Here is a 27,168-nt window from a genome sequence, read left to right on the forward strand (position 1 = left end):
CCAATATATCTGGACTGTACAAACACCTGGACGCACAGGTAGATTTGAAGTAATAAGATATTGAATAGGAAATAAAATAACAAAAAAATAAAGAGGCTGTAATTCAGTCATTTTGATAAATACACAAACACAGAAAATGAAAGGGCTGTATTGATTCATGACAAAACGGTGGTGCTATTCTTCAAGTAGACACAAACAAAAGAACAACACGAAATATTTCCTTTTCATATAATATACTGTATTATAATTTTCATTTTTCAAGGATTTGTTAGCGTGTGTACCCCGTGGAGGCGTGTCCGTTTGATTGCCTGGTAGTGCGTGTTAGTGCGCCCCCTAGTGGTCGTACAGAGCATCACAACAACAACGACTCCATTACTCATTACCAGTAGAGGGTTCATAATTTCAGACTGAATAATTCTTTATAACTATGTGTTTATGAAACAACGCGGGTGCAGGTGTCTGCCAGGGAGCAGTTTTAATAGCTAATGGATGCTCTGCCCTTAAGCAAAACACTGACAGCTCACCCAAGGCGGATTGAAATGCATTTGGTTGATAGAAGTCGCTTTGCATAAAAGCATCGGCCGTTTTTTTTATGTCAGTTTATGAGCAGTTTTCTTGTGGCACTAATGCATATGAATTCACTGAACAGAGGGATCCATTATTACAGTTGAGATCTTTTAAGAATTTCACGCAGTCCATTTACGGTTGGGTAACAAAAGCTTCGTTGTTTGTTCTAAAATGGGTCCAGCAGAAAAGTCCAAATGAAACAGGACTATCCGGTACACTATATAACCGGTTATTGTCATATTTTTTAAATGACCTATTTGGGGCGGGAGGGGGGGGTAACGTTTGTCCTGGAGCTTAGTAATCCCCCCTGTAGGCATAACCAGCAATTTATATTTTCTGAAAACAATAAGAGGTTTGTTAAAAATATATTATGTTAATGTTCAACTAATGCACTCACAAAAAAAAGAAAACCAAAATAAAACCCAGCCCGTCGGTGCGGAGTGTCCTCGTCCTCGCCGTGTTGTTATTTTACCACAGATGCCCTCGGTCGCGTGTGCGCATGCGCCGCCTCCGCTTGGCCGCAGCAGCGCTGTCCGTGGCGGCTGCCGCCGTGCTGTACGCTGCGCTCCAACATCTCTTCTTCTACCCCGCGTAACTCGTTCGTCCCGTTTTTTTTTGTTTTTGTATGCATTAAAAGCCGCCGTGTGGGGTCATGCACCGCCGTCCGTCCGTGTGAGGGGGAGCAGTACTCGGTGGGCTCCGGCGTTATGCGCACCGGGAGAACCGCGAGGTCTCCGATGAGGCCTACACGTTAACGCTCACCCCTTCCTCCTCCTCCTCCTCCTATATCACCGTGATGGCTGATGATCAGCACCACCCCGGCCAGCTGCAGAGCCCCATGCCCGGACTGGGCTCGCTTCCTACCGTGGTGTCGGGTCTGCAGGGCCCCGAGGCCACCGCGCTGCAGTACAACAAGATCAAGAACTCGATCTGGTAAGAACCGAACGGATCTGCGGCTTTGCTGCCTTGCATTGCTGCTAAATGGACATTTTTACCTCCGGCAGCACGCAGTTTGGACCTAAAGCACGTCTTTAGGCTCGCCGGGCTCGGTTCCGACGGCCCGGGTGCGCACGTGCAGCAGGCGCCGTGCAAGCTGTGTTTTTGTCCCCGTCCTACATTTGATCGGACGCAAAAACGCCTGTCTGTGCTCCAACGTCAGGATCGGTGCTACCTGGTTCGGCACCGACCGAGCCAGGCGTGGATCCGGACGGCGATCGTGTAGCTAAAGCTGCAGTGTGGCCCTGCACCCGGCCCGGTTCGTGTTATAGCTGCATCACCCAGCCGTGCATCCTTCTGCCAGGTTGCAACGCCGTACATCTGCACCCACCTAACGTGAAACACGGCCCGCCTGCCACTCCGCCGAACTGGATCATTTGGTGGTGTTCAGAAGCGGGTGCTGCTGGTGCACGGGCTGCTTTGCACTAGACGAGGAAAACGGATTCACTTCCTACACCAGACACTCGTGTCTGTTCCTGAAGCAGGACACGGTCACGGTGATCTCCAAGAAAAGCTCGGGTCCATTAATTTTAATCACCGTTTTGTCTTTCTGTGTCTTTCAGCAAATCTGTACAATCAAAAGTGGACAGCATTTTGGTAAGTGATTGTAATTATTTTAGTCTTGTGCATGCATTCATTCTGAAACGCCTAGTCTTGGATCCATAAATTGTGATACATATATGCATGTTATTAAATGCAGCAGTGCTACCTTTCTTTAATAATTCCTGAATGTCTTGTGCTCTGTGGAGACAGTGGCATTTGTTCCCACTCTGTTACCTGTAATTTCATTACTTGAGCAATAATGAACTTTTTTAGTTTATGAAGTTACTCAGTTTTTAAAGCCAGAGTTAGAAATGACTAAAATGGTGTAATTGATGCACCAGGATTGAGTTTATTTACAGACCGCATGGCATAAACTCTATTCAATTGAAACATTTTAAAATTCTATTGCAGTATCTATAAAATGCCATATTCACTGACCCCTGATTGGGATTTTCATAATACTAACTGCATCTTGCTACTTTTAGCGAAATGGACCCTTATTTAACCTGTATTACATGTGCATAACAAGCATTTCAATACAAAGGTACTCTTGGGTCAGAGTGAAGATAAAACATGCCTTAAAATAATAACTTTTTATAGTAAGCTATTTTTTTGTCCTTGTTACCTTTCCTAAAGAGAGTCAACTAGTTCAGGTGTTGCTTTAATTTATTTTTCACCAGCAACATATTGCTAAACAAAACATTCATAAAACATAAGATATCTGTTTTTATTGAGGATTTCATTTGGATTCATCATTTATTAATATTACAACATAGGCCTAGTTGCTGTATGACATTTGAAATGTTTCTTTAATGTGTGACAGCAGACATTTTTAACTTTTAATGTCATAATCACATCATATAGCCCTGTGGCCTCCTTGGTGTGTAAAATACATGAAATACAATAAGATTAAGTTTCTGTTTAGAGCCACTAATGGAGATTTGCAAAGTCATTGTCAAATTGCATTATGACATTTGTTTTCATAAAAAGTTTTATATCCCACTGATTGATGGTAGTGGATTCAAAACTCATCCCAAAATCTTTTAGTTCTTGACAGTTTGTCCTGAAATGTAATTTTGAATATTGTGTGAACATTGTAGACCTTATCTAGAACCCCCTCTAATAACAGGGCTCAACGTGTGCCATCAAAAGGGCGGGTTCTACACTCATGATAGGGCTGCACGATATGACCAAAATATATCACAATATAGATAATTTCACATCCCAATAACAACACATCACGATATAGCACATTTTTTGTAAATTAGAACTAGTTTCAATAAAATGACCACTTGGAAAGGCAATTCTGCATAATGTCGTGGTACGACGCCACAGTCATGTGTTTAGATAAGTTAGTTTTGAAAAAAGTGGCATTTAAATGGTTCATTGCACTGAAGTTGACTGCCTTTAAATACATTTTTGCAAGATACGTATAGAACTAGCTAAATGCACAACTAAATAGTATTGTCTGTTATCTACTTAGCTAAGATAACTGCTAACGCTTCCCATAAACATTTATTTAGGTAAAACTGCATGTTGCTAGAATGTGTGTATAAGCTGGTGGCTAGCTAGCTAGCTAGTGTGTATTAGAAGCTAGATGCTTAGCTAGTTCACTCGTTTTGACTGGTCGGACGACTCCTAGAACACGCCTTGTTCCGAATTGCCCGTTATGTCGCCTTCACTCTCCTCCATTGTAACGAATTATCAGCCGTCCAATCGCTCCCTCTCTGCACCCCCGGCAGTGAATTGTAATGACCTGGTTCTTGTTACCTGCTCATCAGCATGGCTACTGAAGCAGCATTCCTTCACCAGAGCTTCACGCAGCGTTGCCCCATCTATGTTCTCACACTTTGTATCTCTGTGTGTATTTACCAGTGTCACTGCTGACTCCTGTTGACTGTTGTGTTTGGTATATCGGCATTCGTCATCACCGTTTCATTGTTTTGTTGTGTTGTCCTGACGGCCTGTCTGTTCTCTGCATCCTCTTTTCTGTTAAATAAATTTGCTGAAGTTTTCATGATTCGTCACTCTGTCATTCGGAATAGCACCCTTGTTTGTGTTGCCTTCACGCAAAAGCGTTATCCAGTGATTACAAATATTCATGTAAAGAGGCATGAGTGACACAATGGAATAAACAGTAGAGCATAATATGAAACAGTCGAGTTTTCCTGTCATCAAAGAATATATACCACCATATCGCGCAGCTCTAGCTCATATGAATTTGTAACTTAGACTCTTCCTTTTGCTCTTTGTTTGTTCTGGTAGCTCACGTACACTCAATTCTACTCCGATGTCTAGCTAGTTCACTCATTTTGCCGTTTTGACTTGTTTAAGGACACTTGCAAAGAACTCTGGGAAGCATTTGTCGTCCTGTCCTGCCCTGATTTTTTATTTATTTATTTTTTTATAGTCATTGTTAGTTTGATAAAATCTTTATCTTAGAAACACAGAATACTGGTTTTGTGAACAAAGCTCTTTACCAGGCCCAAGAATTGGTGTATCATTTAGATTGTTTTTTTAAGTTCTGTGGTAATCATTTTTTATAGCACTGTTAATTAAAAAGACAAAAGTACACTACAGTTGGGTCATTCACTCAGCTTTATTGAAAGATCATGTTAGTTGATTTTGTAGGTTCTTGCACACAGTGACTAACATGACACATTCGCTCGCCCATCCACATTATCTGAATCAGGTGCTCCAATCACTTCCATTGCCACAGGTGTATAAAATTAAGCACCTAGGCATGCAGACTGTTTTTACATTTTTGTGAAACATTTGTGAAAGAATGGGTCGCTCTCAGGAGCTCAGTGAATTCCAGCGTGGAACTGTGATAGGATGCCACCTGTGCAACAAATCCAGTCATGAAATATCCTCACTCCTAAATATTCCATAGTCAACTGTCAACTGTATTATAAGAAGATGGAAGTGTTTGGGAACGACAGCAACTCAGCTACGAGGTGGTAGGACACGTAAATTCAGTGGGGGCAACGCATGCTGAAGTGCATAGTACAAAGAGGTTGCCACCTTTCTGCAGAGTCAATGACTACAGACATCCAAACTTCATGTGGCCTTCAGATTAGCTCAAGAACAGTGCAGAGAGCTTCATGGAATGGGTTTCTATGGTTGAGCAGGTGCATCCAAGTCATACATCACCAAGTGCAGTGCAAAGTGTTGGATGCAGTGGTGTAAAGCAAGCCGCCACTGGACTCTAGAGCAGTGGAGGTGCGTTCTCTGGAGTGACGAATCACACTTCTGATGGACGAGTCTGGGTTTGGTGGTTACCAGGAGAATGGTACTTGTCTGACTGCATTGTGCCAAGTGTAAAGTTTGGTAGGGGGGTGGTGGTTATGGTGTGGTGTTGTTTTTTCTCAAATTCAAACTCAAATTGCATTATCCTCGTCCCGCAATAGAGGGAGCTATTCGCGCTGCAGACAATGATCATGTGACGTAAGTAGGCAAGAGGCAGAGTTGAACACGCTCATCAGACACGCGATTTGATTTAAGCCTAGTTTACACATGACGCGGCGCGAGGGTCCGCGAGGCGAAAATAACGTAATCGCGGTGGCTTCGCCCGTCCGCGATGGCCTCGCGAGCTGTCGATTCACGAGGTCGTGCACCTCTCGAATTTTGTAACTTCGTGCGAAGTATTTGTTAACGTAATACAAGAGAACTGTTCAGTCAGACAGATATTTGTTGTGAAACGAAGTAGTTACAATTTCAAGCATTTTCAAGTACTTTAGCCTAAATTCCAGCACTTTTCAAACCTGAAACACAAAGCAACATTAAAATTGGTCAGGTAAATGTTCATTCCCCTGTATTTGAGGGGTGTTTTTTTTTATACTACTAGGCCTACATATCGTTTCGGACAACACCGCACAGAATGTGACACAGCAAGATTAACCGCTTCCGCCGTTCGCGGAGGTTCACGCGAGGTGTGCGGAGTCGCGCGCTACCTCGTGAAAGTGCAAACCTAGATTGAATCTATTGTTGAATAAACCTGCAAAATATTTGGAATTATTCTGGATTCATTACACAGTAAAAAACAAAACAAATTAACGTGCTGCTGTTCAGAGAGACACTACATTTCTGTATTTAAATCTTAATTTATCGTGGTTCACATTGATATCGAGATATCCAACAATGTTATCGCACATCGCAATTCTAGTCCATATCGTGCACCTCTAATCAGTATGTGACCTCACAAATGTGCTTCTGGAAGAATGGTCAAAAATCCCCATAAACACACTCCTAAACCTTGTGGACAGCCTTCCCAGAAGAGTTGAAACTGTTCTAGCTGCAAAGGGTGGACCGAGATCATATTGAACCCTATGGATTAGGAATGAGATGTCACTTAGGCTCATATATATGTGATTCAAGGAAGGTGAGCGAATACTTTTGGCATTATAGTGTAAGTAGGCCAAGCAAGCTGGTAATGAAACAAGTTTCACTTATGTTCCTAACTAGGACATGTCTGCCTTCTGCCAGTACTTAGCCAATGCTAAATTAACTCAAATAACACAAATCCAGTCTATTCAGATCCATTTTTTTTACTGTAAGCAGGTCATGCTGTTTCATCACTTCCCAGCTAATTTAAAAATGGGCAACTTTCCATTAACGACATAGCCCTCCAAGCAGTGTATTGTAAATCTACTGTTTACATCTTCATAATGATAGTAGAGGAAGGTTTTCAAAATTGGGCTACACTGTACATGATGAGGCAGCTTGAATGGATGCACATTAACTGGGCTTTTTGCCAATGATATAAACAAGAATACATCATGTAATTACCAGTGAGAATGTTTATTAGTTACAAATATCATATTTTTTATATTCAGTTTTAGAATGTTGTGTGATACTCATTTATGTATATTTTAATTAACTGCTGAATAATTTGATAGTGAAACCTTTGGCCTTATCAAGTTAAAGTGGACCAGGTCCATCTCTGTGACCAAATGCTTTTTTTTTTGGCAGGCTGTTTACAGTGTCTTGTTAATGTGACCTCTATCCAGCATTAGTTTAAACAGACGTGCTCCTAAAGCACTCCGCATTTGCTCGGGAACAATACATCACCTGGCGTACACAGAGGTGGACAGTCAAAATGGAGTCAACAGCCGCTGACATGGAGTTAATGCTCATGTAAATCTGAAGTGGAAGCTGACTGCAAATTCAGAAACAAATGATCAGGAGAGTGATGAGGTGAATGTTAAATGGCCATAATGTTAAAGATGAGTCTCGACGGATTCATGTTGGCTACTTCACTGTTTAAAGGGAAGAAGCTGCCAGGACTCCACAGAGATCCAGTCACAATTAGCCCGCTGTCCCCCCCCCCCCACTGACATCTTCCCTCACTGATGTCTTCTCTGCTTTCCTTCCCAACAGTGTCAAATTATGATGAATGTCAACTTGGATTGATGTGAAAGTCACTTGAATTCCAATCTGACTGTTCACACTGACTTGCATTGCCACATATCTGATGCGTACCGGATTTCAGTACCATATATATATATATATGTGTGTGTGTGTGTGTGTGTCCCAAATTGAAACTGAAAAATTCTGGATTTCATTGTGTTTTTGATGTGAACATTGCCATATAGTTGACACATCTATATCCCACATGAAGAAAAAGCCCTGGTCCCCTTTTTTATTTCATTTGTGGACTATGTAACACAACCTTGAGCACGAGAAAGGCGCTACATATGCTAAACCTTATTATTATTATTATTATTATTATTATTATTATATTAATATTATTATTATTTGACCTGCTATGTGAATGTAACCTTGGTGACTACAGCTTGAGTGCAGTGACCACTGTTTTGATATGCAGGTGTTTAATAAGGAAATACATCGTTCTGTCTTTTAACTGATAAGATGCCTCCTACTGTAATCATAAACACTGCTGAACGAACCAAATATGTGAGCTAATTGTCCCTTAGTTATTTTCGGGGCGTCTTGTGACCATCGTAAGAGTATCGGGCTACCTGTACTGGGACCGACAGACTTGCCAGTACCTGCCCCGCCTCTGCTGGTATATGTGTAGGACAGGTGTTTTGTAGATGCTTCTCACCTAGAGAGATTAATCACTGTGGGAAAACTGTGTGCCAACCCTTTTTCTATTGTGGGTGTTGGTAGGCAAGATGGGGGTAGAAAGAAAACAGGTGGAGTGAAAATCAGGCAGCTTATTCAAAAATGAACTAATGACATTAAGAATTTGGTGTTGATGGAAATCTATATATATTTCTAAAGTCTGCGTGCTCCGTGAAAACACTGCTTCCTCTCGCTCTTGCTGTGCATGTAAACCTGCAACTTGGGAACGTGTGTGTGATTGTTTGTGGCATTACCTTATAACAGAATGCTAATGAAAGACTTATCAGGAGAATCTGAAAACTCACCGTGCTCACAGCAAACGGCAGCCATTCCTTCTACCTCGTAATATGGAGCGATGACGTTCAGAAAATGTTTTTGTACTCCTTTGAGTTGTCATCCATACACCCTTCAGATATAGAGCAGTAAATGCAGTAAATGAAATGTTTTCGTTCCACAGTCTGTGTTGTAATTTCTGGACATATTTTGAAAAGATTAGTAGTCCGGTTGTATTGCTAACAAATCCAGTGATTAGATATATAACTCCAACTAGTGGTTAAGTGGTTAACAGAAAGCCTCCAGGACATCTGTTGAACTGTGTACTCTGCACTATGTATGTAGTCTTGCAAAGCATGACCTCTTTGTAGGGGTCATACCTGTCAAGAAATGGTATGCCATAATTATATACACTCCAGTCTGCAAATAATTTAAAAGAGGCTCTGTTTTTGGCTATGCACTCTAGCACATTGAATTTGATCTGAAATTGACTTTGGTTAAAGTGCTAAATGTTATCTTTTATTAAACGGGTGTTTACATGTACAATGGCAAACAGTTTTTGCACTAAAGCATACCAAGAATCTGCTTCAGCAATATGGTATGCGACATCCAGCGTGAAATGAACACACTGAAATTGAGAAGGACATTCAGTCATCAAGACTGAATTCGTTCATCAGATAATGGGGGAGGATGATGCTACTACTCCTGAGCTTTCCTGACGGCACGATGTGGAAGGTTACTCCACAACCACAGTGTATTGTAGGTATATCCTATAAACCATATAGGAAAAAAAAACTTATATATGTGACTTCCTGAAATCTCAAGCCAGAGGAATCCACTGCGTTCTGTGTAGGCCTGAAATGCAGTGATTGCTGGTTGAGTCTTGAGCTTTCTGTTCCTTAGGCGTACCAGTGTGATGGTGTGGTACACACTGATCATGCTCCTGCACTACTCTGTTTACGGTGCTTTTTAGGTACATCTGTGTTTAGATCCTGGGGTTTTGATCCTAGGGATTTGGCGAGCTTGCTAATGCAATAAAACACAACTGGCTGATAAGCATCTAAGCCAACATTTTACCAACTTGGATCACCTGAAATAGGAGGACTATATAAAAAGGCTGTGTGAGTCACCTAGTCCAGAATTAAGTACCTTCAAATGAAGTATTCTGTACCTAGATCCTAAAAAATAAAAATTGGCCATTTTTAATTACTAAATAACTGCACTGGATGTCAGTATTTGATGCTCATCATCAAATTAAAATAATTAAATTATATGTGTGGTTTTGATTGATATCTAAATGAAAGTTTAAACCTTTGAAACATTTATTATTTTTTTCTGGTGAACCAGCAAGATTGTAGAACTAGACAGCTTGATGCTTGTAAATTATGTTTATGTTCTGAAGGAACATTACTAGACCTGTTTAACCTGCTACCTCTAACATGTAGTTATACATTAAGAAAGGTCTTGTTGGGATAGAGACTTGTATGTTAGGAAATACCACAGACACCACCATACTATAATGGAATAATTACTGAATGTCTGTCTTTAATGGGAATGGACGTCTTTTGTTTTATGTCGGATCAAAGGAAGATATTAAATGAATACAATATATCATAAACCTCCATGCTCCATGCCTTCCATGCTCATGGATGTTCTGCACACTGCTTCATTGTTCAAATTATGTGTATCCGTAATAAACCACTGTGTGTCCTGTCAGGTTGTATGTTTTTGACTGTATTTTATTTTTTTATTTCATTGGCTGACAAGTCTCGCCTCATTCATGAGCAGTGGTTTCCCCTAGCAACAAAGAGGCAAATAGAATAGGAAGAGGTGAAATGAATTCATTCTCACGAGCCAATTGAAAGCGAGGTGGGGCGGAGCCTTGCATTGAAAAGAAGTGTTGCTAGTGTGTCAGCATTGACATGCACGCTTACTGTCAGGGTTTACATGGCAACCAGCTTAGAGCAGAGGATTTTCAGGTTGGCTGATGTTGCCCATAAACACACTGTATACCCTTGTTCTACTGAGACTCAAGAATTCTAGCTCCTCCTCAAATCCTTCAAACCCAACAGGACTCGCAATTTGTTAGCATGACGATGCCATAAAAATAGAAACCTTGGGCTAAGAACACGTTTACTTCTTGCACTCAACTCCACTTAGAATGGCCTCTGTGTAATGCTGATAGCTGTCACTCAAGGACAAACATGTGTAAAGGTAATGGACTAGTAGATGATGCTGTTTTAACATCGTGAAGTCTTTTTGGAGAGGGGTGAATCACCTTTAAGCTGTAGTGTATCTGGTGCAAATAAAATGCAGTGTTCATTTTACTCATTTGACCCTTCTACCTGTCTCTTGCAGCAAGATGTTGAGAAGTTTACAGACATTGAAAAACTCTACCTCTACCTTAAGTTGCCTTCTGGTCCCAGCAGTGGTAATGACAAAAGGTATGTTCACTTACCAAATGAATATCCTATTGCATTCCTAGTGATTTCATTACTTTTGCACCTGTGCATTCACTTTTTAGTTAGCATTTTAACTGGTTTATTTGTTCATCTTTCCCCATGTTGCACAACACTGGTTTACCTTTGTTTATTAATGCTGTGTATTGTTCCACAACACTTTCATACAGTCTTGATACTGAGAAACCTGGGTGTTCAAGAAAACATTTGCTATCCATCATGAATGCAGTCTTAATATTTATTATTGTTTCCCATGTTTTTCTTATGCATATTCCATAATTGTGAAGGCCAAATAAACATATCAGATCACTAAAAAGCAAAATATTTTTTTGCAAAATTTCTGGCACTGCAATACCCAGCATCCTGTGTTTTGTCACTTGTTTCCCCATATCTATTCACCCCTTCAAACCCTAATTCTCAACATGATGTCCAATAGGACTGAAAATCAGAGGGGGTCTGCAAGTCCTGCAACATGGTACAACATTTTTACAACTCTATTTAAGGCAAAAACAAACTAAAAGCTTGTCTTATGACTTAATAAAAGAGGTGAACAGACCAAAATCTGTCTTGCAGGATTCTGGAAAACTATACGTTCTTTATTTTCATTCCTTTCCTCCCCGTTTGCCCTTCAGTGACCAGAATTCCATGTCGTCCAGCCGGACCCAACAGATGTACGCTTTCAACTGGATCCGAAATCACCTAGAAGAGCATCCGGAGACCTCTCTGCCAAAACAAGAGGTGTACGATGAGTACAAGTGAGTGTACTTGCTCGCTCAAAAAAAAAAATGTACATGAGTTTAAAGGGTTATACAGTATAAAGCCATTTTCCAATTTAATGACATGATTTAATTTCATGATTTATTGGTGCTGGATGCTTTTGAGTCTTAACACAAGCAAATAAAACAAAATGGTTTAAAATTTAGAAAGAATGGTTTAAAACATTTGAAATTATATTTTCAGAACTGCTGTATTGGAGACTTCTGACAGGTCTTGAGTGTTAAATATGTGTTTGATGATGCTAAACAGGATTTTTTATATTAAACGTTGAGCAAATTTTCAGTAAAAAAAAAAAAAAAAAACAGGAATTGATAAAGTACTGTTCTTAAATAAAACAAACAAGCTTGTTGGCCTTATCTGAGAGCAATCCTATTATGTCCATGAGTACAATTGATTAATAGTTTGATACCACAGATTTGCAGTCAACTATGGTACTCGTGGAACTATAATAGTTCAAGGAGGGAGAATATATGTAATGCAGCCGTACATGTATGAACCTTCCTATGATGATGCAAATACAAATAACTGAAAGCTATGCACCACGTAAGTGTCAGTCATGTGCCCTGAAGGCATGGTAGGTACTGAAATTTTCTATCAGGATGACAATAATTACTATAGTGTTAAACATGAACAGCTAGCTCTGAGGACAGTGATAGACTTGTATAGACAAGTTATAAAAATAAAAACAAAATCAGCTATTTGTCAGTGTTCTTGTAGTTAATATTAGACGAGACTGATATACAGTGAGGAAAATTTAAGTATTTGAACTCCCTGCGACTTTGCAAGTTCTCCCACTTAGAAATCATGGAGGGGTCTGAAATTTTAATCTTAGGTGCATGTCCACTGTGGGGAAAAAATCTGGAAATCACAATGTATGATTTTTAAAATAATTTATTTGTGTGGTTTGTGTGGTGTGAACACCTGCCAAACAGCAAAAATTCTGGCCCTCAAATACCTGTTAGTTCACCTCTAAAAAGTCCACCTCCACTCCACTTATTATTCTAAATTAGAAGCACCTGTTTGAGGTCGTTAGGTGCATAAAGACTCCTGTACACCCCTCATAATCAGTAAGACTCCATGGCTAAGACCAGACTAACATGGCTAAGACCAAAGAGTTGTCCTAAGACTCCAGAGACAAAATTGTAGACCTCCACAAGGCTGGGTAGGTCTACGGGTCAATCGCCAAGCAGCTTGGTGAAAAAAGATCCACTGTTGGAGCAGTTATTATAAAATGGAAGAAGCTAAACATGACTGTCAGTCTCCCTCAGACTGGGGCTCCATGGAAGATCTCACCTCATGGTGTAACAATGATCCTAAGAAAGGTGAGGAAACAGCCCAGAACTACACGGGAGGAGCTGGTCAATGACCTGAAGAGAGCTGGCACCACTGTTTCCAATGTTACTGTGTGTGATACACTAAGACGTCATAGTTTAAAGTCATGCATGGCACGGAAAAAGTTCCCCTGCTTAAATCAGCACACGTCCAGGCAAGTTTGCCCATGACCGTTTGGATGATCCAGAGGAGTCATGGGAGAAAGTTCTGTGGTCAGATGAGACCAAAATAGAACTTTTTGGTCTTCATTCCATTCGCCGTGTTTGGAGGACAAAGAATGATGAGTACCATCCCTACTGTGAAGCATGGGGGTGGAAACATCATGTATTGGGGGTGTTTTCTGTACATGGGACAAGAAGACTGCACTGGTCGTGGCTGGGTCTTTCAACATGACAATGACCCAAAGCACACAGCCAGGATAACCAAGGAGTGGCTCCGTAAGAAGCATATCAAGGTTCTGGAGTGGCCTAGGCAGTCTCCAGGGGCCAACATCCCTGCTGCAGTGTGTGCAAACCTGGTGAAAAACTACAGGAAATGCTTGACCTCTGTAATTGCAAACAAAGGCTACTGTACCAAATATTAACATTGATTTTCACGCGTGTTCAAATACTTATGTAAAGCAGTAACATCATACATTGTGATTTCTGGATTTTTTTAGATGATGTCTCTCACAGTGGACATGAACCTAAGATGAAAATTTCAGACCACTCCATGATTTCTAAGTGGGAGAACTTGCAAAGTCACAGGGGTTTCAAGTACTTATTTTCCTCACTGTAAGGCATACTTGGATATGTGCAGCATTTACTTGCCATTCTACAAGATGCAGTGTTTGTGTCGGTGGGACAAAGTAATTTGTAAGAGATGTGATCTATAACACCAGATTTAGTTGTATGTATAACGATTCACTAAACTGCACCATGTGTGCATATGTACTTTAGAGCCAACATTTAAGTTTAGACAGCACAGCTATGTGTACATTGCATCATGTTTCAAACTGTTGAAAGTAATGCAACATAAGCACTGCTTTTATATTAGAAAAGAGAAATTCTGATGATATACATTGTTCATTTATTGAACTTTGGAATGGTACTTTGTATGACCCAAAAGAGAAAGATAAACTTAATCAGAAAAAATAGATCTGTGTTTCCTGGGTGTTTCAGTGTTTTTATTTATTTATTTATTTTGACAGGAGCTACTGTGACAATCTCGGATACCATCCTCTAAGTGCTGCTGATTTTGGAAAGATAATGAAAAATGTCTTTCCAAACATGAAGGCACGTCGGCTTGGAATGCGAGGAAAATCTAAATATCCTTTTGTACAACCGGCATGTTTATATGCTTATGTGTGTGTTTGAATCACATTCCTGTCTCACCCTTCCTTTATTGGCTCACACAGAGTCAGTCTGAAGTGGAGAAGGGAAGTGTGCCATTATTGATGACGATTAACCACGTAACCCAAGACATGGCGTTTTGGGTGCCCCTCAGAAAGATCTCTTCTCCAAAACCTTTTTGAGAGAACCTTGTTGGAGAAGATACGCATTACTGATCAGCTTGCTAAGAAGGTTGGCTAGCTAGTTAGTCAAGTTGCCTACTGTGTACTTTATTGTAGTTTTTCATTTATAATACCAATGAACTAGCTATGTTAGTGAAGCCTGGGTTTATGCTAGTATTAGCTAACTGTTCACTAGCTAGCAGCTTGTTGTGTGGCTGTTTAGTGGTTCTGGAAAATTGAGCTCTAGATATTGTTCTTTAGTTTTGTTCAGTTTCCAATTTTGATGGGTCGGTTCTCATGGTGTTAACCTGCCACCAACAGTACAGTTCAGATGGCTGGTGAGAGATAACTTTTAGCTTCCAACCTCCTTCTCCACAGAGGATACTGACACAGTTTCACCCTTGGGTTGCTTGCATAGCATCATTCACCAAAAAGGGATAGCTGCCTACTGGCTGAAGAAGCTATCTACAATCCATTAGCACCTAGCAAAGCAATTGAAGCAGTTTCGTTTGGGTGGAAGCCACTCTGAATGTATAACTGAAGGCCAGACAGTCCTGATCCTGAAAGACCCCCAGAACGGGGCAATTCCATCCTACCTGCTGATAACCTGCCTCTGTACAACATGGAAGCTCCTGTCAGGATAGGAGGAGTAGACACATGGCTCTATACATGAGTGCCTTTGTCAAGAAACCCTGAGGAACCAAGCACCAGCTACTGGTGGGTAAAACACTTCAAGACTAAGGCCAGACAGACCAATGACTCAGTGCCCCACACAAAGCCTGGGAAGCTTGAACCAATAGCATTAGCATGACGTGCAGAACCGACCAAGGAGATGCCCCGTGCCCACGGCTGTTCTGCACATACCTGAACTACTTCACTGAAATCATCTAGTGGCTACTGAATGGAGCAACCATGAGCCACCCCCGCTACATAGATTACGTCGATCCATCTCACGACGATTTACAGCATCACCATCGGAATGTCGTTTGCGCTGATTAAGTGTGGTCAGATGGTTACAAGGAGATGGAAGGTTGCTAGAACTGAGGGCATAACAAATACTCACGGCAGCTGTACAACTACAAGTACCTCAGACTTCCACAGTCAAAAAGGAATCATGAAGAAACCACAAAGAAGGAGTGAGGCAAGTCCCGAGAAGTCAGCCGAATGGGAAGAACAAGATCCGCACTATCATCATCTATCTCTGATCTCTCGCAATCTGGTCAAAGGAGGAAATGAAAATCACTGGCATCAAGGCAAGGTGACCTGATAAGAAACCATCATGGGAGGATGGACCCCAGCATAGTATGTACTCCTAGGAAATGGTAGAAGTGGCCGATGGGGAGAAATCCTACCAATGGCTGGAAACGGCTAAATTGAAAGATACCATGGAGGTGCACAAATCATAGCAGGACTTCAAACTCTGAATTCAAGATCTATAGAAGCTGGGATCTAGGCCTACCTCACCAGGCAAGGACTCCAGATGCAGGCTTAGTTTTGATGGACAAATGGCAGAACAGGACAGTAGAGACAGATGTAGCAACATCAGGAACAGGAACCATGAAAAGCTAGATACCAGGGGCTGAGGGAGAAGCTGGAAAAGCTGTGGAAGGTGAAGGCAACAGTGGTTCCTGTGATGATTGGCGCACTATGGGCTGTGACCCCCAAACTGGGAGAATGGCTCCAGCAGATCCCAGGATCAACAACCAAGATCTTTGTCCAGAAGAGTGCAGTACTAGGAACAGCAAAGGTACTATGCAAAATCCGCGATCTCCTATGCCTCCGATGCACACTGTTCAACTTCACATGAATAAAATCCCTGTTCCTAACATGAAAGTTGCTGGCAGGATTACTAATCCCCAATATGAATGCACATGTGTACAATGCCATGACATTTGGCTCATCAGGGGATGGATAACACCAGAGGCTCAAAGAACAACATACTGGCAAATGGAAATGTCCAACAGGATTCCAAGACCAGATTTACCACACTTAAGTGTTGCTTTGTTCTACTATAAGAACCTATATGACTCAATGCTACACACCTGGGTACTTGAATGCCTATCCATATATAAAGTTATTAAGATAAGAGCTTTCATTCAGAATTCAATGCAACACTGGAGGTCAGCACTAGAAGCCAACTCAAAGGTATTTGCACAGGTGACCTTAAAATTAGTAAAATATCAAAGATATTCACTGTCCCTGCTGCCATTCAGCATAAGCCTGAATCCTCTTTTATAAGAGTGGATATGAGCACAGAACCGGTACAAGTTCAGAAGCAGATCTATCATCAGAAGGAAGCACTTAAGGTTGTGAACCATAATCTGGAGACAGATGCTAGGAATTACACCAATCTCATTCCAGAAGTGCATAATCCTAGGAATAGTGAAAATACTACACTTCAATCTCCCATGCCTCCCATCTGCTGGAACGACGAGACAGGAATTTGAAACACACCATCACCCACCCACAGCCATTGAACTATCTATATGTATTTTAGTTCTATGCTAATCTTATCACGGATAACTTACATGGTTTGAACTTGACCGTTTCTCACATACTGTTATAGCGGGCTAAGAAAGAAAGCCTTTGTCCATATGCCATCTTTGCCCAACCTGGACCTGCATAAATCAGGAGATGGGGTAAGTGTCCTATAGCTTGTCCCAAACTTTATGCTTACAGTTACACTTTAACTTAAAATTTTCAAGCACACACTGAACACCTGAGCACACACTGAAAGTATTTACATAGATTAAGTGGCAAATACAGACTTGAGGTGCGCAGGTTCTGCAGAAAACTGCATTTGTGAGTGTGAGATCAGAGCGTCTTACAGAGAATTTAGGGTTAGAAGAAACTTCTACCTAGCTTAAGATCAATTTGTACATCTTATACTCAATAGAGTTTTATTGAGTAGATTATCCATCACAAACAATAACACATGTTGCTATTTTTAAGTAACTTAACACATTCTGTTGTTTTGGCTCTGTCCTTCAGTACATTGGATCTGAAATGAAAAAGTTAACTGCTTGGCAATTTAAAGTGCAGAACATTAGAGTCGTTACACATTGAGACACGAACCACATTTTTTAAACATAATTGATTCAATATTTTCCCATTAATTAACCTAATTCTAAATAAAATTGTGATGGTTAGTTCTTGGAGGCTTTTTCAGTGGATCCTGTGAACTCTGCAATCAATTAACAAACTCAATATCATCTGACGTGATGCTCGGCCAGACTTGTAATGCCGCTGGTTGAATTCCTGCTTGGTTTAGGGACTTTTATCATTCAGTCTTGTCTTCAGTCAGTAGAAATGCATGCTCAGTGGAATTCAAGGTAGATTTGCACAATTAGATAATGCCGCTAAATTTTGGGGTTTATTTATTTATTTTTTTGCAAAAGGGTTTTTGTTCTTTCTCACACTTTGCATCTTGGGTAAACCCTATAAAATAATGTTGGTGTGTTCTGTTTATAGTGGTATGTGTGCATCATGCTTAGAGATCTTGATAGGTTCATAATATTTCATCAAGAGTAAAATTGTTCATTGGTTAAATCTAAGAAAAACTACCAATCATCTTTAACAACTTTATACGTCTTTAAAGTATTGACACCGTGTTTGCATATAACACTGGAAATTGTGTTCCAATAAACATTTCAATTGGTTTTAACTCCATACCCCCCCCCCCCCACACCCATTTTAATTTTCTGTCACATGCCAACTTGAAATATGGTGTTTTTATTCCCAGACATGCCAAACTCAAGTGGTTCTATAGTGGTCACCCAGTATTACATAGAAAAGCCATTGAATTAAATCTGGCATCATACACTTTTCACTGTTGTTTTATTTCAAATACAATTTACTGCACTATAGTCCAAAATTGATGGGAGTTCATCACGTTAAACACCTTTTGTAAAAATCTGATTTCTTCAGTGTGAGCTGCTGGAGCCAGCAGGCCAGTCTCCCAGCGCTGAAGACGAGATGCGTTCTGCAGCCTGTGGCCTGGTCTGTGAATGGGCCCAGAAGGTCCTTAGCCGTCAGTTTGACAGCGTGGAGGAGCTAGCACGCTTTCTGCTCAACAGCCATTACATTGGAACCAAGTCAATGGCTGCCCTTACTGTTATGACGGGAACCCCAACAGGCATGTACTTGTCAAAACCTCTGATGATTCAGATCCACACACTGTCACACAAGTTGATGTATATACGTTTGGAGCTTGAGCATTGTTGATTTCCTAAATAATTTCTACGCCATTTTGTTAATCTTGCTAGGTGTGAAAACACCGACTCCGGCTTCTGCATTTGTGCCGACTGGTGAGGCAAACTCCTTCCAGCCACAAGTGAAGACTCTCCCTTCACCCTCCGTTGATGCTAAGCAGCAGCTACAGCGAAAGATCCAGAAGAAACAACAGGAGCAGAAACTTACTTCTCCGCTGCCTGGCGATGCCCAAGCCAGACGGGCTGAGGCAGGAACACCAGGCCCTGGCACTAGTATCACCTCTGGAAGTCCAGCTTTGCTGTCTCCACAACCCACAATAGGCATCGTTGTGGCCGCGGTGCCAAGCCCCATTACGGTAATTCTTCATGCCGTTAATGCAAAGATCTAAATCTGGCATATTAGCTATACAAGTCACATCCTTCTATGTTAAGGAAAAGGCTGCTAACACGTTCACTGAATGCAGAAAAAATGTTTAAAAGCACATTATTTGTGTGCAAATTGCACGTGTATACCCAGCGAATTAAAATAACATTCAGGCAAAAGAAATTTTAACTAATTACATTTTTAATGAGAACCACGATCATGATCAGGCAGAATGTTTATCGCCGTCTTCAGTGCATACCACAATCCCCAGTTTTGCCCAGTGCACAATCCCCAGTTTTGCCCAGGGGTAGTCATGGTCTGGTGGTAGGGAACTGGTCTTGTGACCGGAGGGTCGTGGGTTCGACTCCCAGGCCTGAGGCCATGACTGATGTGCCCTTGAGCAAGGCACCTAACCTCAACTGCTCCCTGGACACCACCAGGATTGCGGTGGAAAATCACAATTGACAAATAAGGAACACTTTATTTTACATTTTACAGTGCATGGAGGATTGTATAGTGTACAGCTCCTCTGTCATCTTAAAGTTTTGGTTATTTCAAAACTGGGTTGTTTCACTGACATCACAGCTCACGTCCAGAGCCAAAGAAAAAAAACGAAACTTTTTGTTTTGCAGCTGAAGACCCAAATTCCAAACACATAAATTTATGTAATTATATTATGGTAGAAATGATAGAAAAATGTATTGCCCAATATTCATAAAGATACAAACACATTCATGCCACAGTATTATGCTCCTTAATTTAACTGGAGTTTACTGCAGTAAATATACCTGGTATCACTTGCTTCTTGCTAGCTAATGTAATGTATGGCTAATTAGATCCTATATGCATGTTCAGTGATTTGGAAATGCCTGTTCTAGTCCAACTAATTAGGTGGTCTAGCAAATAAATGTTTGAATTATTATTTTTAAGAGCAATTTTAATTGTGTGGGCAGAACAGAATACACTGCTGAGGATGCCAAAATGTAAAATTGTTGATGTGAATTGAATAGATTTACATACACCTATTATCACTAGAGTACTTGTTCCCTATATTGTAAATATTTTGTTCTCTTACTTTCCAGTTCATAAATGTTTAATTCTTAATTGACAAAACTAAAAATAAAACATTTATCCAATAGCCAATATCGGGTCTTTAGTGTGACCTGTGCATATGGCTGAAATGATGAAGCTCCATCGAGCTTAGAAACTTTGCAGCAGCTCTGTTTACATGTCACTTCACCAGTTGTGGGTAGTGACCCTGAATGAAACACTAAACCAACTTGCAAAATCACATCATGTTAGAAAAATTATGCAAATGCTTCTTGCATAATCACTTTTTGTGTTTATTTATGTAGGTCCAAAGGAATAGACAGCTGATGACGTCTCCAAGTCCAGTTGCAGCAGCGGAGGGAAAAGTTCTACCAGTTAATTTTCAAGTAGTTACCCAGCCTGTTAAGCAGGCTCCTAAAACCCCACAGAATATTCCTGCCAGTCCTGTTGGTGACAGGTTAGCCAGACATCGATATGCCCAGATCCTCCCTAAACCCTCAGCTACAAACGCAATCACTCTTCGGTCCCCCCCAACGCTTCTTATTACTAACAGCCCTATCAAAACAGTGATGCCCACTCCGCACGTTAGTTCCGTGAATGTCGTTAAGATGACCGCTATATCACTAACGCCTAACAGTAACAGTGGCAGCAGCACTCAAACGCCATTGCGACCTGCTTCAGCTGGCATCAGTAGCACTGCTTCCCAGGAAGAGCCTAACCAAACTCAGCAAGCCCAGAATGGCAGCTCAGCTACTCTTCAGTCATCTGGAGCTGGAAGGGTTGTCCGCCCTGCAACAACCCCAGTTGTCTCTGCTTCCTCCATTGGCGAAGTCAAGGCAACATCCGAAGCTGTGAATGACGGTAACTCAACTGCCGGTGCTGACAGGCAATGTGCCGCACCAGGGACTATTGCTGGACAAAGGAATGAGAGGGCCACTAAATTTAGGGCTTCCAGTGAACCTTCTCTTCTTGTCAAGGCATCCCCAGTGCCTGAAAGAGTTACTAGGGCCAAAAGTGACTCTGCCACACCTCCAAGTACAATCATAGGGGCGATTGCCTCAAGCAGCAATAACAGCAGTGATCGTCTGGAGAGCACTCTGTATCTGACTGTAATGAATCAGAGTGTGGATGTCGGGTTGTCATCCAACGGTGCGGTTTCTCCCATTGGCCAATCACAAAAAGATCCGTGTCTTGGTCCAAAAAGTCCTCGAAAACGTTCTGCTTCTGTTTTGGAGACGCATGCAATCCCCGTTAAAAGGGTTTTCATATCTCAGCAACCTTTGGATCCCAGCAACAGTCTTAAACCTGGTCTTGTTATAGCTGCAAAAAAGATACAGAGGCCAGGAACTCCTGCAAGACCAGAGAGTGCTCCGTGCAAAGTGACCCTGAAGCAGAGTACTTCTCTTCCGACACAAATCCTGGCACTTTCTGACACTCCCATTGGAAACACTTCTCAGACTATTGTGACTCCTCAAAGCTCATCACAAATTGAGCACGAGGACAGCCCTGCTGGAATAAGTCCGACTGACATAGCTTCTTGTAATAGCACAGCATCTGATCAAACTTTGTTGCAACAAATTGCGAGTCACCAACAAGTCACCACTGCCATTTCTCAGGAGGCAGCTGCCGTGAGTGAGCTCAAGAGCTCATTACAAGACTATTCTCAACAGATACAGGCAGAACAAAAGCAGGTAACAGCAAGCCATCTGCCATTGATGTCTCAAACTTCTGAAGCATCTGCTCAGTTGACCCTCCAGCAAGACATTGTTGATTTTGATGGATCTCAAGCTAGCATGGACTATTTCCCCTTCAATGATGATGACATGACACAAGATAGCATAGTGGAAGAGCTGGTGCAGATGGAGGAACAAATGAAGCTGAATAGCAGTCTACAGCCCTATCTTAGTTCTCTTGATATACCCTTACAAGGCCAAACAGTTGCTCAAAGCAATATCCTTTCCCCCCACCAAACCGGTACTCAGTTCTACCACTCTGCACACAGTAGCGCCACCCCAGTTCACACTCCTACACCTACACCAACTCCAACACCAACCCCGACTCCAACTCCTACTTCTGAAATATTGCCAGGGAGCCACAGCATGACCAGGGAAAGTCCTTGCTCCAGAATGGCACCTATTACCCCAGTTGATGGCATTTTAGGTGGACGACATACACCTATTAGCACACCGTTGTCCAACTGCAGCAGTAGTGTTCCAGCAAGTCCCGTGGAGTGCCGTAATCCCTTTGCATTTACTCCCATTAACTCCAACATACCAGGTTACCATGATGGTAGCGTAGTGTCCAGTAGCCCCGTCAAGCCCATGCAAAGGCCCATGGCCACACACCCAGACAAAGCTAAACTTGACTGGATCAACAACAGATATAACAGCGCTTCAAGTTCTCCATCAATTTCAAACAGCAATGCTATTGGAATCCTTTCGAGCTATCAGGACCTGGTTGAGGACCACTTCCGTAAACCACACGCGTTTGCCAAACCCGGACAGTCTTTTCAGCCTCAGTCCAGGCAGGATGGGCATTTGGGTCGGCTGACTACGGTGTCACCAATTCAACAAGGACAGCAGACTGTCGAGAGTAAGCAAGAAAGTTTTGCTGTTCCAGCACCATTAGACGGCAAAGCAGCAGCATGCACCTCTGGAAACGGAGGTGGGACCTTTAGGTGTCGCAGTGTAAGCCCTGCCGTGCGGCAGCGCAATCTTAGTGGCACAACTGCACAAACCAGCCTTGCCTCGAGGTCTGTCGTTTCACCATTTAATTCCCCTTTGACGTCAGAAGTTCTTACCATTCTTTCTAACACTCAGTCAGTGGTCACTGCCAATAGCATGGCCCAAAGGAGCCAGTCAGTACCACTAAACATCATGATGCAGTCTGAGATGTTGCCTATTGTGCACCAGGGGCAACAGAGCAACAGTGCAAAGATCACCAGTGTACTACTAAGCAAGATGGATGCAGGTGGGGACGATGCGGTGCGTGGGCTTGGTGTCAATAACATGCCTTCCAATTACACGGCTCGGATGAATTTGACACAGATTCTGGAAACTACGCAGGCTTTTCCTGGAGGTGGTAACCATCAGACTCAGCAGCTCCCTGTCTGCTCAAGCCCTTCACCATATGACTTCCAGAAGCCTGGTTACCTCATTACCACTGGGGCTGGACAGATTACTTTCTCCAGTGATGGGCAAGCACAATCAGGCTCCGGGCTGCAGCAGCAAGGGCAGCAGCTTCAGCTACAGGATCAGCAGCTTCAGCTTCAGGATCAGCAGCTAGATCTGCAGGATCAGCAGCTGTTGCAAGATCAGCTCCAGGAACAGCAGTTGCAGCTCCAAGACCAACAGTTGGAATTACAGGACCAACAGTTACAACTGCAGGACCAACCGTTGCAACTGCAGGACCATCAACAGCTGCAAGATGATCCGGATCTCGACCAACGGCAACTGCTTCCTCAACCCTCACAACAGGATGAGGAACAGCAGCAGGAGCAACTGGACTTCAACAGCACTGTCAAAGATCTCTTGGGGGAAGATGGGCTCAACCCTAGCTCACAACTAGTAGGGCAGGTGGCATCGGAACTCAGTGCGGTTGCATCGGACTTCTCCAGTGAAATTCGTTTGACCTCTGACCTTTCTGGTAGCATCAATGATTTGAACACGTTGGATCCCAACCTTCTGTTTGACCCAAGTCAACAACAGGACCAATATGAAGACACGACACTGGAGGAACTCAAGAACGACCCGTTGTTTCAGCAGATATGCAGTGACACTGTGAACTCTGCTGGATTCGATTGGCTGGAGAATAAAGACCAGCCAACAGTGGAAATGTTGGGTTAGTATCGTTTGCTATTGCTTTCCTGTTATGGGTGTTGCAGTTTGTCACTATTTTGCAGTTTCTGTTAAATGTTCATATTTTTTGTGACTTTCTTTTTAATATGTATTTTTAAAATGTGATTTAGGATATGTCACTGCAGTAACAATCTGGATGTCTGTCAGATCAGTGAGAAACACCAGCCTGACCTGAAGTGATCTTTCACAGGCTAGTTCTCCACACACACCTCAATACCCCCCCCCCCCCCCCCCCCCCCCCCCCCGTGTTAGTCCATGCCTGTTTCATGTAAATCTGTTACATTTAAATGGGCTCAATTGTATTGTGCATACATGTCTTTGTTTTACAATACTACTAAGTATGTATTGCCCTTTTGAATATATTCACAAATTTAGTTACGTTTTATAGTTTTGAGTTAATTTGTCATTTGAAACAAACGTTTCTCCCCAATAATCATCCAGTGATGTGGAATTAAATGCAATATTTTGATTGAAACATATAAGTCTTTTTAACTGTCTTGCCTAAGCAGTGGACAGTTGCACACTGTTTCGTTTGCCTCCGTGGGTGTGTTGGGAAATCTTATTGCTAAAGAGTTTACTCAATTTTCACTGTCATGAAAGTTTAGCATTCTTACATATCTTAACTAAAATTTCAAAGTTACAAAAGATTTTAGGTGCTAATAGGTGCTGAATATAAGCATCTGCCAAATCACTCCATTCACTGTTTTTGGGTTTTTTTTTTTGTTTTGTTTTGTTTTTTGCCTAATGGATAGTATAATATTTAACAATAGGCCATATTACTTGTACTGTTAAAAGATTGATAGAGAAGTCAGATTTTTGCTATATCTACACTGTTTTGGAAAAAAAAGAATAAATGAGGGAGTTGGTCTGCCTTATTTCAACATCCAAGGCCTTATGTCATCTTAAGAAAGGCTTTAAATGTGTGGAATTTGAGGAATAAAAAATAACTTCTGGTGCACTTCAAAAGAAAAAGAGAAAAAGAAAAAAAAGCTTGAATATTTGTCATTGTGAATCAATGTTTTGATTTCCAAACACATTCCTTATAATAATTCTTGTAAACTGTTGTCTTTTAATATTTTAACATGTCAGTGGTTCTTCACATAATCTCACAATTAAAAGCTAGACATAATGATGGTATTGTTGCATTGGAACGGTATGTTGATGGATAGATACTTTATGACTTGCTTGTGGTCAAAAGTCAGTCCTGGAACTGCCATCAGTGAATTTCAGTCTTACATCCATACCAAAGACAAGCTGTTGAAGAACAATAAGTAATTGAGATCAATTATATCCATCTCCAAGTGACATTCTTTACAAGAGGGATCTGGTTTGACTCCTTGGTGAATTGAACAGGGTTTTATGTACTTGAGTTCCTGGTGGGTTCATTTGTGTATAGTATGTATATGGCAAACGTACCTGATGTATAGTTAATTATGATGGGAAGCATGTTGTCCAACTTCATTACTTAATAGCTTCTTGAAAACTTAAATTGGCTATTGGTAGTCATAATAATGCTACATTTCTTTAAAAAAGATGGGGGATGTTGACATTCATCATAAAATTTGAATTTTATCAATACACTGTATTATGGTGATGATTTTTAGATAGAGCTAAGCGCCCTTGAGAAAAGAATTACTACACTGATCATATTGAATCTATAGCCAGCACGAAATGCTGTGTGTTATGTTTTGGCTTTATGTGTTGTGCAAGTGATGCTGTCTGTTTGGTCTCTAGCTTGCTGATGTGCCATTTTCCTTGAAAGAATATATTGGTCTCTGCTTTTGCAGATGTGATGTGTACATTCAGAGAGGAAAACAATAGCATGGTTATATAAAAAAAGATGAATAATGATATATAAAATGTTCATTTTATTGTGACAGTCAAATGTATTGCGCAGAGAACCTTGGAGTGGCAGGCACTGGATATTCAATGGTTCATGATTTCAGCAAACTTTGGAAGTTCACTTTATTGCACTAAAAAAATTTTCTTTTTTGTAAACCATGGCTTTGTCAGACATTTAAAAGACAAAATGGAATAATTGAAGCTGGCAAAAAAACAGATTTTTTCGAAGGTAAATTACAAAAGGGGAATTGCATATAACATCAGAAAAAAAATTAAATGAATAATTGCCTTGTGTAGCAATGTGCACTAATCTCAATGAGATACATGTTTTACTCATTCTCATCCATGAGAATAAGATAAAAGCAAACAAAATTTAAGATAACATTATTAAAAGTGAATAAAAAGAGAACATGCTTCACTATGTTATTCAATGATTGTATGTGCGCATGTATGTTGAACTATCTATTGTAGTATACTTTGTGACCACTCCCTCCACCAAAACTGAGGGCTGCTTGTGTTGACCAGATAGAAAAGAAAAAAAACGTGTAGTTCTTCAGAATAAAAGCTCTGTGTGTGGTGTTTGCTAAGTTAATATTGTTCTGTGTGTTTTAGTTCCAGACTGTTCTTCTTTGTTTTCTTTACATGCATCTTCTGTTGTTTTGCTTTTTCTTTTCTTTTATTTAAAAAAAATGCCTTTGTGAAGAAAATTGTAAATATTTTTTCTATGTTCTGGCATTTATCAAGGCACTGATTTTCTTTTTTTATTTTAAGAAGGAACTTCGAATCCTTACTTTTTTGATACACAGATTCATCAAACAAGTCCAATGCTGTATTTCAGAATGGTCTCGTAGAAAACAATGTGTTTCTTCTTCCTGTCTCTTTGAAAGCGTAGAGCTGAACCCTTCTCTGTGCTGTTGTCCAGTGTGCGCTCAGTGTACAGTAGCTTGTTCATATCGCAGACGCCTTTTAGCCATGTTCCTTTCTCTTTTTTTCAATGGAAAGTACTCACAGGTGAGAGTTTTTTAAGTGGTTTTAAAAGCCAATAAACATTTTTAAATAACAAGTGTTTTCATTTTTGTTATTAAAATAGCACCATTTCCCCTAGTTGACTTGCTTGACATTTTAAAAATTGATAGACTTGTCTTATGAATTGGGGTTGCGTTGCCCCCTGTTGGTTATTTAAAAATATGCATGCAGTAATGTCCTTATGTTACTACCCTTATGTGGTAATCATGATCATACACATAACTGAAGTCACCACCTAGTTTAAAAGATGCTAACGAGTGTTGTTCAGACTCTTTCCTGACTTAGATATTTT

The 27,168-nt window shown here is 41.1% G+C and overlaps 1 protein-coding gene across 2 annotated transcripts; it reads left to right on the top strand.

Moving 5' to 3' along the window:
- Nucleotides 1–1,063: 1,063 nt before the first annotated feature.
- On the top strand, nucleotides 1,064–26,913 carry rfx7b (regulatory factor X7b). 2 transcript variants are annotated; one of them, XM_077007233.1, is made up of 10 exons: nucleotides 1,064–1,500; nucleotides 2,127–2,160; nucleotides 10,825–10,910; nucleotides 11,362–11,400; nucleotides 11,558–11,680; nucleotides 14,224–14,340; nucleotides 17,081–17,165; nucleotides 18,454–18,661; nucleotides 18,792–19,093; nucleotides 20,457–26,913. In XM_077007233.1, the coding sequence occupies exons 1-10, from the start codon at nucleotides 1,364–1,366 to the stop codon at nucleotides 23,994–23,996; spliced, it is 4,671 nt and encodes a 1,556-aa protein (XP_076863348.1). In that variant the 5' UTR covers nucleotides 1,064–1,363; the 3' UTR covers nucleotides 23,997–26,913. The 2 variants fall into 2 exon arrangements, with proteins under 2 accessions (XP_076863348.1, XP_076863349.1); XM_077007234.1 differs by lacking the exons at nucleotides 1,064–1,500; nucleotides 2,127–2,160; nucleotides 10,825–10,910; ... (1 more) ...; nucleotides 11,558–11,680; nucleotides 14,224–14,340 and adding an exon at nucleotides 14,386–14,596 and having other exon boundaries at nucleotides 17,093–17,165.
- Nucleotides 26,914–27,168: the final 255 nt, after the last annotated feature.

The sequence above is a fragment of the Brachyhypopomus gauderio genome, chromosome 5 (genome assembly GCF_052324685.1).
Source record: "Brachyhypopomus gauderio isolate BG-103 chromosome 5, BGAUD_0.2, whole genome shotgun sequence".
Classification (NCBI taxonomy): Eukaryota; Metazoa; Chordata; class Actinopteri; order Gymnotiformes; family Hypopomidae; genus Brachyhypopomus; species Brachyhypopomus gauderio.

Bases quoted from the DNA above. Each gene is read 5' to 3' on its own strand.
- rfx7b (XM_077007233.1), top strand. From the start codon at position 1,364: ATGGCTGATGATCAGCACCACCCCGGCCAGCTGCAGAGCCCCATGCCC. The intron at 1,501-2,126 runs GTAAGAACCGAA...TGTGTCTTTCAG, and splicing joins AAGATCAAGAACTCGATCTG to CAAATCTGTACAATCAAAAG. The intron at 11,681-14,223 runs GTGAGTGTACTT...TTATTTTGACAG, and splicing joins GAGGTGTACGATGAGTACAA to GAGCTACTGTGACAATCTCG.